The sequence below is a fragment of the Herpailurus yagouaroundi genome, unplaced genomic scaffold, assembly GCF_014898765.1.
Source record: "Herpailurus yagouaroundi ecotype Mexico unplaced genomic scaffold, PumYag 184, whole genome shotgun sequence".
Lineage (NCBI taxonomy): Eukaryota > Metazoa > Chordata > Mammalia > Carnivora > Felidae > Herpailurus > Herpailurus yagouaroundi.
Genome location: NW_024412415.1, coordinates 36016 through 49979, shown reverse-complemented (window position 1 = coordinate 49979; position 13964 = coordinate 36016). Strand labels below are relative to the sequence as shown.

The 13964-nt window shown below is 38.6% G+C and overlaps 2 protein-coding genes across 2 annotated transcripts in view; both read left to right on the top strand.

Moving 5' to 3' along the window:
- Positions 1-1008: 1008 nt before the first annotated feature.
- LOC121042084 (olfactory receptor 4F15) lies at positions 1009-2233 on the top strand. Its single transcript, XM_040493378.1, has one exon. The coding sequence runs from the start codon at positions 1197-1199 to the stop codon at positions 2133-2135; it is 939 nt and encodes a 312-aa protein (XP_040349312.1). The 5' UTR covers positions 1009-1196; the 3' UTR covers positions 2136-2233.
- Positions 2234-13741: 11508 nt separating this feature from the next.
- The window catches only part of LOC121042083 (olfactory receptor 4F15-like), a gene marked incomplete at its 5' end in the record, with an annotated part of 5721 nt that continues 5498 nt past the window's right edge, over positions 13742-13964 (top strand). Inside the window, one exon of the mRNA XM_040493377.1 lies at positions 13742-13751. Within this exon, the coding sequence (XP_040349311.1) occupies positions 13742-13751 (10 nt within the window). The remainder of the gene's footprint in view (positions 13752-13964) is intronic.

Below are 13964 nucleotides of genomic sequence, written 5' to 3'. Positions count from 1 at the left end.
GAGAGAGAGAGAGAGAGAGAGAGAGAGAGAGAGAGAGAGAGAGAGAATCCGAAGCAGACTCCAGGCTCTGAGCTGTAAGCACAGATCCTGATGCGGGACTCGAACTCACGAACTGTGAGGATCATGACCTAAGCTGAAGTTGGATGCTTAACGCATTGAGCCACCCAGGTGCCCCTCTATCAACTATTTTAAATTAATAATTGAGATCCCATATTTCACTTGATGATAGAATTCTTTTCTGAAATAATTATTTTGTGTGGTTAGACAACTGTGTGAATGAAGCTTGGGATCCTGTGATAACTCCTGACTTTTACCATAAAATATACTATTAATATGAACTTTAGTGAATTATGATAGACTCTCTCGACTCCAGGGTCATTCTTTACTCCCTTTAATTTTTTTCCTTGATTCAGTCAGTGTGATGCACTCATTAAATAACTACTTGTGTTAGTTACCTCTGGTGTTTTTAATGGAGGTAGGGGATACCCATATGAACTAAAATTATTCCTGTACCCAAGAGACTACACTGGTTAACTTGAGAGATGGAAATGGATATAATCATGAGAGATAGAGTGAAATAAATGCTAACAGTACAGAGTAGAGAGACTTAGGCAGGTTTGGAAGATTTCACAGGGAGAGATATTTGAGCTGGGACACTGAAAATTGGGACATTAGAGGACAGAAAGAGAAATTTTGAAAGTGGAAAAAAGGAAAATGTTTAAAGTCTAATTAAGCAACAGGAATAACAGAGACTTTGAAAGTTCTTTGCTGTGCATGAGGAATTGTTAGGTGGCTCACATGAGTGGCTGAAATCCTATCCATTTATAAGAAATCATAGTCAAAAGTATTTGAAGTTGACTCTGTATGTTACTGAGGTAGAATGCAGGGCAGGAGGAAATAGTAAGAGTGAGAGTAGAAGAAACCAGAAACCAGAAGGGAAACAGGTCCAGAGGTGGAATTCATTTAGTTGTAGCAGTTTTGGATCCACACTGGCATTGGGCACCGCTTGCCTCCTCCAAGTAGCAGACCAATATAAATCAGATGAAGCTTATTTGGCTGTGTGAACTGCTAATAGGATAACTGTTTTTATGGACTGTAGGCTTCCTTATGTAAACACTAATACTTGCCTAAGCAATTGTTTTTTATTTTCTTTCTTCCTTTAGGTAACATGAAAACTGATCCTGATATCTGAGGCAATGGATAGAAGGAATCAGTCGACAGTATCAGAGTTTGTGCTCCTGGGACTCACTAATTCATGGGAGATCCAACTTCTCCTTTCTGTTTTCTCTTTTCTGTTCTACTTGGCAAGCATGATGGGAAACCTTGTCATTGTGTTCACTGTAACCTTGGATGCTCATTTGCACTTCCCTATGTATTTCCTCCTGGCTAACCTCTCAGTCATTGATATGTTGTTTTGCTCAATCATAGCCCCTAAAATGATTTGTGATATTTTCAAGAAGCGCAAATCCATCTCTTTCTGTGGATGCTTTACCCAGATCTTCTTTAGCCATGCTGTCGGGGGCACTGAGATGGTGCTACTTATAGCCATGGCCTTCGACAGATATGTGGCCATATGTAAGCCTCTGCACTACTTGACCGTCATGAGTCCCAGGATGTGTCTATATTTTGTAGTCACTTCCTGGGTCATTGGCTTCATCCATTCATTGATTCAAGTAGTTTTTGTGGTAGACTTGCCTTTTTGTGGCCCTAACGTGTTGGACAGTTTTTATTGTGACCTTCCCCGGCTCCTCAGACTTGCCTGCACAAACACCCAAGAACTGGAATTCATGGTTACTGTGAATAGTGGGCTCATTTCTGTGGGCTCCTTTATCGTGCTGGTCATTTCGTACATCTTCATTTTGTTTACTGTTTGGAAACATTCCTCTGGTGGCTCATCCAAGGCTATCTCTACACTGTCAGCTCATATCACTGTGGTAGTTTTGTTCTTTGGGCCACTGATGTTTTTCTACACATGGCCGTCTCCCACATCCAACCTGGATAAGTATCTTGCTATTTTTGATGCATTTATCACTCCTTTTCTGAATCCAGTCATCTATACATTCAGGAACAAAGAGATGAAAGCGGCAATGAGGAGATTGTGCAGTCATGTTGTGCATTACTGGAAGATCTCGTGAACTGCTGGCTATGAAGATATGAAATCATAGATTCTCCCCCATGCTGGTTGTAGAAAAGGCATTTTACAATCTCAGGAAAATACTCAACACTTAAGATGTTATATGCCTAGAAAAGTACTATCTATGATATTATGATATCGATTTCACCATTAATTTAGAAGCGATGTTATTCTTTGATAGTCTATACATCAAAGTGTCAAAAACCAAATCATATGTGCTTTGTCACCTACATGGTTAGGAGCAGGCCACATAATTGAATAACCAAGATTTATTTTATCTTCCTTCTGCTTACTGGATTTTAAGTCTCGATTTCAATTTTCTTTGTTTCTACTTTGATTCTTATTTCTCCATTTTCTGCTTCCTTGGTGTCCTTATCAGGCTCCTCTATCTGGCAGTGTATAAAATTGCTAATTCTATGTTAGAATTGTAGAAGTTAAAGCTAGATTGAATTACCAACATCACTGCTTCTGATCCTTCTGGTGCCCTAGCTATAACCCAAGAAATGAGGGGTGACTGCAATTGGCCCAGGAGCAGGACAGAAATTACCAGAGAGCCAGGCACCAGAAACTATGTCCTTGGTTGCCATGTCACTGCCCCATCACTTTCAAATCAATTTTGCATTTGAATTTCTGAACAAATTCTACTCTTCCAGTTATTTCCTATAGATCTATTTAAATTTTTTTTTTCAACGTTTATTTATTTTTGGGACAGAGAGAGACAGAGCATGAACGGGGGAGGGGCAGAGAGAGAGAGGGAGACACAGAATCGGAAACAGGCTCCAGGCTCTGAGCCACCAGCCCAGAGCCCGATGCGGGGCTCGAACTCCCGGACCGCGAGATCGTGACCTGGCTGAAGTCGGACGCTCAACCGACTACGCCACCCAGGCGCCCCTCCTATAGATCTATTTAAAGAAAGAGGTTTATATCTCTTATGTATTCCTTTTTTACTGGTAAATAGTCATCAACATTAAGCACTTCCTTATCATTTCTAAGTCTTTTCTTAGATTCTACCATGACCATACTCAAATTCCTAAAGGGTCACTGTGGCCCTTTTGTTTGAATGAAGGCATGTGGGAGTTAACTATATACAGACTCCTAGTCTAGAGCAATGCATAGTGTGTCCACCAAATGATACCCTCTCCCATCCCATGATCACCGCACCACTTCCTTGATGTATGATTTGAATGAAGGTACTTGGTAGTTGATACAACCCCCACACTGTTTCCGTGCCCTGTGGGTTTCAGCTATTGTAGAGGGTGAGGCGCTGAGACTGTCACATCCACACATCCAGACAGTATTTCAAAAAGTACATTATATTCTGTAGGGACAGTGGTGGCAATAAAATACCCAAACAATATTGGAATGGTGATCCCCATCCTCTGTCCATTTAATTCGCCACTGTGACTCCTACGAAAGTCAGGCAGATCCTGAAAAATGACAATGGACTATTGTAAACTCACCCTTGTAACAGACCTAACTGCAGTTGTTTTACCAATGGTGGTAACTTTGCAAGAGCAGATTAACACAGCCTTGGCCATATGATATGTGATCATTGATCTCATCCATTTTTTTCCCCGTATCTTTCAGGAAGGAGATTGGAAACAGCATTTTTATGAAATGGACATCAGTATATATTTACAGTTTTACCCTTTATCTTATAGTTGAAGAGATCCAGGCCAACTGGATATTTTATATGTCATCATAATTGTCTATTATATTAATGACATCATGCCATCAAACCAGATAAGGAGGAAATGGCAAGTACATTCATCCATTGGTAATATGTATGTGTTGTCAAGGGAGAGAATAAGTTGTGTAAAGAATGAGGAAATTTCACATCATTAAAATTTTAGGATTTCAAGATATGGATCAAAGACTCAAATGTAGAAGAAAACACAGGGCAAATGGTCTTTGACACTGGTCTTGGCAATAATTTCTTGGGTAAGACACCAAATACACAGGCAACAAAAGCTAAAATAAACGATTGAGAAGAAACAAATCTAAAGAGCTTCTGCACAGCAAAGGAAACAATAAATTGAAAAGGCAACTTACAGAATGGCAGAAAATGCTTGCCAATCATATATTTGATAAGGGGTTATTATACAAAATAATGAGAAAGTCATATAAGTAATAGCAAAAAGTAATTAATCCAATTAAAAAAAGGGTACAGGACCTGAAAAGACATTTTTCCAAAAAAAAGACATATAAATGTACAATATGTGTATGAAAAGGTGCTCACCCTCACTAATCATCAGGGAAATGCACATCAAAACCACAATGAGATATCACTTCACACCTGTTATTATGGCTGTTACAAAAAAAGAGACAAATGCTAGCAAGGACGTGGAGAAAAGGGAACCCTTCTGCACTGCTGATTGACAAGCAAATTGGTACAGCTGTTCATTTATAGTGAACATTATGAAAGTTTACAAAGAACAATATGAGGTTCATCAAAAAACTGAGTACAGAACTACCACATGATCCAGCAATTCTGCTTCTGCGTGGATATTGAAAGGAAATGAAATCAGTATCTTGAAGAGGTATCTGCATACCCGTCTTCACTTCAGCATTATTACAGTAGCTAGGATATGCAAACAATGTAAATTTCTTTCAGTGCACGTTGAATAAATAAAATGGGGTATATATGCAAATGGAATCTTTAGCCATAAAAGGCAAATCCTGCCATTTGCGATAACATCGATGAGCCTGGAGGGCAATATTCTAACTGATAAAAGCCAGATAGAGAAAGACAAATAATGTACATTATCACTTATACGTGGGATAATTTCTTTTACAAAAAGAATCTGATTTCACAGACAGAGAATAGAATGGTGGCTTCAAGAAGTTTGGGGGAGGTTGAAATGGGGAGATATAGGTCAAAGGGTATAAACTTTCAGTTATAGGAAGATAGGTTCATAAGATCTAATGTACAGTGTGGTGACTATAGTTAATAATATGGTATTGTGTACTTGAAAGTTGCTAAAAGTAGATCTAAAGCATTTTTATGACACAAAGACACAGAGACACACACACACCCGAGAATTACCTATGTGAGGTGGTGGATGTGTTAACTTGACAATCATTACACAATACATGTAGGTATTAGGTCATCACATTATAAACTTTATAAAATTTTTTTTTCAACGTTTTTATTTATTTATGGGACAGACAGAGACAGAGCATGAACGGGGGAGGGGCAGAGAGAGAGGGAGACACAGAATCGGAAACAGGCTCCAGGCTCCGAGCCATCAGCCCAGAGCCTGACGCGGGGCTCGAACTCACGGACCGTGAGATCGTGACCTGGCTGAAGTCGGACGCTTAACCGACTGCGCCACCCAGGCGCCCCTATAAACTTTAAATATAGACAGTTTTGTTTGTCAATTATCCTCAATCAAGTTTGAAAAAAACTAGGAGTTTAATGGTCTGAGCATGTCTGGAGATCCTTTCAAAGTAAAGGAAAACTATTGAATCTTGTACCCTCTATCACTAATAAGGAAGCACAACGTCTGGTAGATTTCTCCTATTTCTGGAGGAAACATTCAACAACAGGAATAGCACTCAAACTTATATATTAAAAGATGTGAAAGGGTATAGATCTGGAAAAGTTTTTTTTTTGCGGCATTCCAGACTTTATGCAAATAACCCTGTACTTAGACAATCCTATTTGGCGTACCCTGTAGTATTAGAAAAATTGGTAGTGAAAAAAGAAACGATGTGAAGTTTATAGCAAGTATCAATTGAAATATTCACAACACAATTCTTTATAGCTCTGGACAAACGATCTCCCCTAAGGATTACAGTGTAATTGAAATATAGACACATTATAACACAAATTATCACATTATACCAAGGATCCACGTTAAAGAAAAGGAGGTGCGGGAATTGGCACATGAACGTTGGATCTATTAGTCTCATCAAACTGTACCAACCAGAATCTGCTGGTCTAATAGAGGAACTGGAATGGCTTACTGCAGGTACAGCTGATGTACCAGCATGGACTTGATATTTTGAGATATATACTACACATACAATAAATAATTATTATTGAGTGTTGTGTCCCCATTAGGCAGCATACATGATACGATTGGGAAATTTGAGCTTCCCATCTTGGAACTCTGGGCACTATGGGTTTAGAAGTCCTGGTTTCTATAACAAGACGAAACACTTCCATCAGAGACACAACAAAGGAGTTCCATTAAATTTGGTTTGTGGCTATTGCCCAGGAAATTCAGGCTTTTTGCACCAAGAATAAGCAGACAAGAAGAGGAATCACTACCCTGAAGGGGTAATTGATCTTTAGGAAGAAGTAAGGCTGCTGTTATACGTGAGAGTAGGAAGGATACAGTTTGGCACCAGGTGATTCATATGGGTGTCTTTTAGAACTCCCTCAACCAATTTTAACGGTAAATAGACAAATGCAACATTCATAGCCTGAGAAGAACACAATAAACAGGGTTTTGGAACGTTTATGCATAAAGACTTAGGTCACCTTATCAGAAGAGGCATTTAGGCCAGTAGAGTTGCTAACCAAGAACTCTAGACTACGTAGCAGAGGAGGGATAGGAGTACCAGTTGTGGGCTCATGACTCACTTCAGGAGCAGGTGTTACAATTTATCCCCTTAAGTTTCCTCTCAAGTGACTGCAGGATAAGAAGTTCAGCAAAGTTCTGAAGGAGCTGTGTCTAGAACTGAAATGAATCAAGGAGATGCAAGTGACCTAGGGGTGATGTCACATGTGTTATGACCTGCTACCCAGATCCCTTCCTTCAGGACAGAAAGATTTATTCAGGACAGAAATATTTATTCCCCACTGTTGGGGAAGACGTTATCTCATGTCTTGCATCCATTTGCCCTTTTTTGGGAATTCCCTTGACTAAAGAGAGCTGACATACCCGTGAACATGCTCACTTTTCTGGGTTAGTTTGCATTTAATGATTGATTAACAGTCTACTTGGGACAATTCTGGAATCTCATCCCAGGTGCACAGCTCCCACAAGTTTGGCAAGTTTTCCCTCTGCCACCTCCTGCTCAATTCACTACTTTCTTTTCTTTTTAAGGTTTATTTATTTTGAGAGAGAGAGAGAATGAGAGAGAGAGAGGGGCAGGGGCAGAGAGAGGGAGAGAGAGAGAATCCCAAGCAGGCTCTGTGCAGGCCACCAGCGCAGAGCCCACGCGGGGCTTCAACTCACGAACTGTGAGAGCATGCCTGAGTCAAAACCAAGAGTTGGATGCTTAACTGACAGAGCCTCCAAGGTGCCCCTTAATTCCCTACTTTCAAATGGAATTAACTCATGCTAATAGCATTCCCTAAAAAGCTTCCTGTGTGTTGATCTTTATCTCAACATCTGTTTCCCCGGGAATCTAAATTTTGACATAATTTTCCTGATCCTTCTCAGATACGTGTCAGAGAAGGTAGCTGATGGTTTCAGTATATATGGAATACTATGTTTGTCCATGACTCTAATGACATCATGCTAATTAGACTTTGTGAACTACAAGTAGTAGGTACCCTAGATGTTTTTTTAAGACGCATGTATGTCAAATGATGAGAAAAATACATCAAAATTTCAGGGACCTTCAACATCAGTGATATCTCCAAGTGGTTTGGAGCATACCAGAATATCTCTTCTAGAGTATCTTCACCTTCTGATACCCGCCAGAGAAAGAAGCCCAATCCTTGGTGAACATATACCATATTTGAACATGTTGCTTCAGTCTATATATTGGGAAAATTTGAGGTGTGTCTGGAGCAAGAAAAGGCTTGATAGACAGTCTGGAAGGCACAAGTAGCCTTTTGAGGCCTGAGCAGGAAGCGCAGACTCCCAGATTCTCCTATTCTTTTCACCATATTTCTCTTTGGATATTGGGAATTCTCTATGACCAATTAACAATGGATGAGAAGAAACAGACTGGTTTATGAATAGTTATGCACGTTGTATTAGCATCAGCTGTAAGTAAATGGCCATTGCATTAAACTACTCAGAGATTGGGGGCACCTGGGTGGCTCAGTCAGTTAAGCGTCTGACTTTGGCTCAGGTCATGATCTCACAGTTTATGAGTTCGAGCCCCGCGTCAGGCTCTATGCTGACAGCTCAGAGCCTGGAGCCTGCTTCGGATTCCGTGTCTCCCTCTCTCTCTGCTCCTCCCCCACTCACACTCTGTCTCTCTCTCTCAAAAATAAATAAAGATTTAAACTACTCAGAGATTGCCTTGAAGGATAGTGGTAAAGGAAAACCCTTATAATAGAAAGAACTTCAAGGAATACCTTTAGTTATATGCTTCCCTTGGAAGGAAACAATAGATTATGGCACAAATCTTGCCATTTTGTGGCAGGCCTAATTATTTGGCTTTTTGAGAAACTAAGAAATGAGCTTATAAAATCATTAGCATGGAATTCTAGGGAGAGATACATAGCTGGACTTCTCAGAAAAGCACAGAGAATGACAGTATTCATGCCAATATAAGAGCATAATTGAGGTTATTCACTGTACTTGAGTAAGATGACCTGCCAGGGGGCACCTGGGTGGCCCAGTCCATTAAGCATCCAACTTCGGCTCAGGTCATGATCTCACGGTTGGTAAGTTCGAGCCCCGCGTTGGGCTCTGTGCTGACAGCTCAGAGCCTGGAGCCTGCTTCAGATTCTGTGTCTCCCTTTCTCTCTGCCCCTCCCCCAATCACTCTCTGTCCTAATGTTATCTTCCCTATTCTGTTTGTCCCCTGAATAAAAGACAAGAGTGGATTCAGAGAGTAAAAGAATAGCTTCCATTTGCCTCTTCAGTTCCACTCAGCTCTTCTATTTTTTAAATTATTTTTTTATTAAAAATTTTTTTAATGTTTATTTTTGAGAGAGATGGGGGGAGAGAGAGAGAGAGAGAGAGAGAGAGAGAGAGAAAGAGAGAGAGAGAGAGAGAGAACGAACATGAATGGGAGAGGGACAGAGAGAGAAGAAGACACAGAGTCTGAAGCAGGCTCCAGGCTGTGAGCTCTCAGCACAGAGCCTCGATGCAGGGCTCGAACTCACAAACTGTGAGATCATAACCTGAGCTGAAGTCTGATGCTTAACTGACTGAGCCACCCAGGCGTCCCTCCACTAAACTCTTCTGCAGGTAACTCTGTGCATTTATTAAGTTCTTTTCCAGTTACCTAATTTGGGTGTGACATTTTTTGCCTGGGCAGGATCCTGACTGATACAAGTACACAAAACTGAAAATCAAAATCCTTGGTTTCTCATCTAACAATACCACTGTCCTGAGGTATTTATTTTTAAAAGTTTATTGTCTATTTGTTCAGATACGTATATCTATTTATATGCACAACAACACACTATATATGCTGTTTTGCTACCCAGAATTTCATTCAACAGTGTGTTATGGGTGTCTTTAATTACATAAACTTTGAACTTGCTTTTCAATGGCACCAGAGAATTTGACTGTATGGATATATCATAATATCTTTAATTTATCATCAGTTGATACATGTTTCAGCTGTTTCTTTCTTTTTTAAAAACTTCTTTTATGCATTATGTATGTATGTGTATATATGTATCTATATATATTTTAGAGAGAGAGAGAGAGAGAGTGAGTGCAGGGGAGAGGAGCAGAGGGAGAGAAAGAATCCCAAGCAGTCTCCATGTTTAGCATGGAGTCCAATGGGGGGCTCGATTCCATGACACAGGGATCATGAACTGAACGGAAATCAACAGTCACATGCTCAACTGACTGAGCCACCCAGTGGTCCCTGTTTCATTCACTTTTAAGCTCAAATTTAAGAGCTTAAATTTCTTTAGTTTCATATATTTGTATATATCCATAATTACTCAATATAAAGATTACATAAAAATGAATTTGAGTGTACATTTTTCTATTTAAATTATACTGAAAAAATAAGCACAGTGCCTTTTTTGGAGATGATTAAGATGACCATAGTTTTGTGGGGTTTTTTTTGAGTTAATATTTACCTATTTTCAGAGGCTAATTCTAATGGGTAATCATAAATATTTATAAAATTTCCAATGAAATAGCATAAATATTAAACAAAAATATTCCACTCTTATTTGCTTCTTCCTCGCTAGTGTCTTATTATGAGTTTTAGATCATTGGTTGGTCTGGTCAAACCAAATAGCTCTCTAGGGGTAAAGTCCCCTGATCCAGGAGATCCTTCTAAACTATCATGTTTTTGCAGTGTCACTTGATTACTGTATTCTTGAGTTGTAATTAGCTTTATTTCTTCTAATGGCAGGATTTTATATGGCACTTTGTGTTAGAAAGCACAGGAAAATTTCAGACTCCCTGAAGATGCTGTTCCCTTTGTACAGGTAAAATGGAAGGCTGGAAATAAATTTAGCAATGCAAAAAAGTGCCTTTAATTTTAGACATGATTTTGTTGTTAGAATTGCTATGAATACAAGTCATATCCTCGTTTATGAGTGTTATCCTCAAGCAGATAGTGTCTAGAATAAGGAACTGAACAGTATAGAAGAATAATTGTGAAAAATTTGGTTGACATTTTAGAAAAGGTTAATGGACCTTGACTTTTAGCTAGAATCACATTGTACCTTGGGTAATGTGAAAGACATTAGAAATGGTCAAATTGTTTTCTAAATTTGTGATCAGCATAGATTTCAATTAATCACTCTTTTCCTAATGCTGATTACATGAATGATCCTAAACCTTCTGCCACTTGATTAACAGATGAGAAAGACTGATGGCACATGATGATACAAAAAAAACAAGACTAATTGTATTTGTCTCTCCATTAGCTTTTCAAAATAGGTGGGTATAAACTGACCATCTTCTGTGAAAAGGAAAGCAAATTTATTAGGAACTTGTTAAGTTTATAAGATGGAAAAGGACTGCATAGACATTTCAATAAAAATAAAAGACATGGAGACCAGAAACTCCAAAGCTGAATAAATAATTTCCCATGTAATGTCATTTTAAAATGCAATGTGGACTACTAAGAAAAACCTATAAAACTACTAGGGGATTGAACTAAGTTTTATGGTCTTTTAAATGGTTTAGAATTAGAGTGTTTGACATGAATTTTATCTCTAAGTCGTAAGTAGAATGAAGAAAGGCTTAAAGAAGGCTGATAAATGAGAATTTTTTGGTTGGGAGTGAGAAAAAGGTCTTCAGAGGAAATATAAAAAATACTGAGTTTGTTGAATCTTGCAAACAAAAAGCTTAGGGGTGACCTATCTTGTTGCATTTGGGTACAGAGAAGGTTATTTGAAAAGGACAAAGATTTATTTTTCCTAGAGTAATAAAAAGTAAAAGCAGAGGAAGATTTTACTTGAGTATAAGGAAGGTTTGGTGATAGTTTGAAAGATACAAATATAGAAAGTATGAGCTTAGGGAGATGTTAAACTCAAAATATTTTTATATTGAGAAAATTTATATAGATGATGATTTAGATTAGCACTATTTTCAAACCTAACAGCTGTCTGTAGATCTCTTCTAACTTGATAACTCTATTATTTAAAACTTTAGAACTAGAATAGTTACCAATATTTCTTTCACCTATACAGGATTAAATATATGGAGATTTGTCTGGAGGATTAATCATTTCCATATGGACCAAGAAAAAGGATTAATCACAAAAAAGAAGACAGAGTCGGGCCTTGTCTTTTGCATCATGGATGTTTAATTAGTTATAAAATTATGGATATAATTAATACGGTTAAGAAAATTTATTTCAAAGAAGAGAAAATATATAAGAGAAGATGATTTCAGAACATCATCTGTTAGGAGTTTTTCCCTATGGGTATTTGATGACTTCTAGGTGAATAAACATATCCTTGTGTCTCTATCTAAAAACCTCTTTATGACTTTTGTTCTGGACTGAGATTTGGATGTGACCCTGTCTCAAGTCACTTTAAAACTCTGATGACCTAAACTTTTCAAGTTTCTGTATTCGCTGATATTTGAATGAATATATTTTTATCCTCTGAGCGCATCTAATTCCATATTCATAGCTTGTTTGGCTTTAAAGTCATTTTCCCTAAAAGTCTCAGTTCTTACCCAGTTGATGGATATTGGAGAGCCAAAAGACAAATAAATTCACAGCTTTATGTGCATAGCTGATAAAGGCTTTTGAGACACTTTCCCAAGAGCCTTAGCACCTAAAAGACACCTGGAGATATAATACTATATTTGTGATTGCAGAATTTGTCAAGAATGGGTCCAGAAAGTATTGCAAATCATACCTCATAAACTATCTTTATTTAATTTAAATTAAGCTTTATTCTTCTTTTCTTTGTTATGTATATATTTTCCTAATTCCTTCAACCTTTTTAGATTTCCCTTTTAATCTTGTTTATTTATTCTCTTTTTCCTAACTCTTCTTCACTTTCACAATCCTTTATTTTCTGTTTTTCTCTGTTGCTTAGGAACTATGCACAAACTCTTTACCCATCTTAATTATATAATTGGATATATTAAAACAGATTTGTTTAATGTTTATTTTTTGAGAGAAAGAGACAGAGTGTGAGGGGGGGAGGGGCCGAGTAAGAGGGAGACACAGAATCTGAAGCAGGCTCTAGGCTTGGAGCTGTCAGCATGGAGCCCGAGGCGGGGCTTGAACTCACGAACTGTGAGATCATGACCTGAGCTGAAGTTGGACACTTAACTGACTGAGCCACACAGATGTTCCTAATTAGACATATTTTTTTATATGAAATTTATTGTCAAATTGGTTTCCATACAACACCCAATGCTCACCCCAACAGGTGCCCTCCTCAATACCCATCACCACTCTCCCCTCCCTCCCACCCCCCATCAACCCTCAGTTTGTTCTCAGTTTTCAAGAATCTGTTATGGTTTGGCTCCCTCCCTCTCTCTTGTTTTTTTTTTCTTCCTCTCCCCCTGGTCTTCTGTTAAGTTTCTCAGGATCCACATAAGAGTGAACACATATGGTATCTGTCTTTCTCTGTTTGGCTTATTTCACTTAGCATCACACTCTCCAGTTCCATCCATGTTGCTATGAAAGGCCATATTTCATTCTTTCTCATTGCCATGTAGTATTCCATTGTGTATGTAACCAAAATTTCTTTATCCATTCATCAGTTGATGGACATTTAGGCTTTTTCCATAATTTGGCTATTGTCGAAAGTGCTGCTATAAACATTGGGGTATAAGTGCCCCTATGCATCAGTATTCCTGTATCCCTTGGGTAAATTCCTAGCAGTGCTATTGCTGGGTCATAGGGTAGGTCTATTTTTAATTTTCTGAGGAACCTTCACACTTTTCCAGAGTGGCTGCATGAGTTTGCATTCCCACCAACAGTGCAAGAGGGTTCCCGTTTGTCCACATCCTCTCCAGCATCTATAGTCTCCTGATTTGTTCATTTTAGCCACTCTGACTGGCGTGAGGTGATATCTGAGTGTGGTTTTGATTTGTATTTCCCGGATGAGGAGCAATGTTGAGCATCTTTTCATGTGCCTGTTGGCCATCCGGATGTCTTCTTTAGAGAAGTGTCTATTCATGTTTTCTGCCCATTTCTTCACTGAATTATTTGTTTTTCGGGTGTGGAGTTTGGTGAGTTCTTGATAGATTTTGGATACTAGCCCTTTGTCCAATATGTCATTTGCAAATATCTTTTCCCATTCTGTTGGTTGCCTTTTAGTTTTGTTGATTGTTTCCTTGGCAGTGCAGAAGCTTTTATCTTCATGAGGTCCCAATAGTTCATTTTTGCTTTTAATTCCCTTGCCTTTGGGGATGTGTCAAGTAAGAAATTGCTGCGGCTGAGGTCAGAGAGGTGTTTTCCTGCTTTCTCCTCTAGGGTTTTGATGGTTTCCTGTCTCACATTCAGGTCCTTTATCCATTTTGAGTTT

What these genes read in the sequence shown, in the direction of transcription:
- LOC121042084 (XM_040493378.1), top strand. Translation starts at nt 1,197, where the DNA reads ATGGATAGAAGGAATCAGTCGACAGTATCAGAGTTTGTGCTCCTGGGA.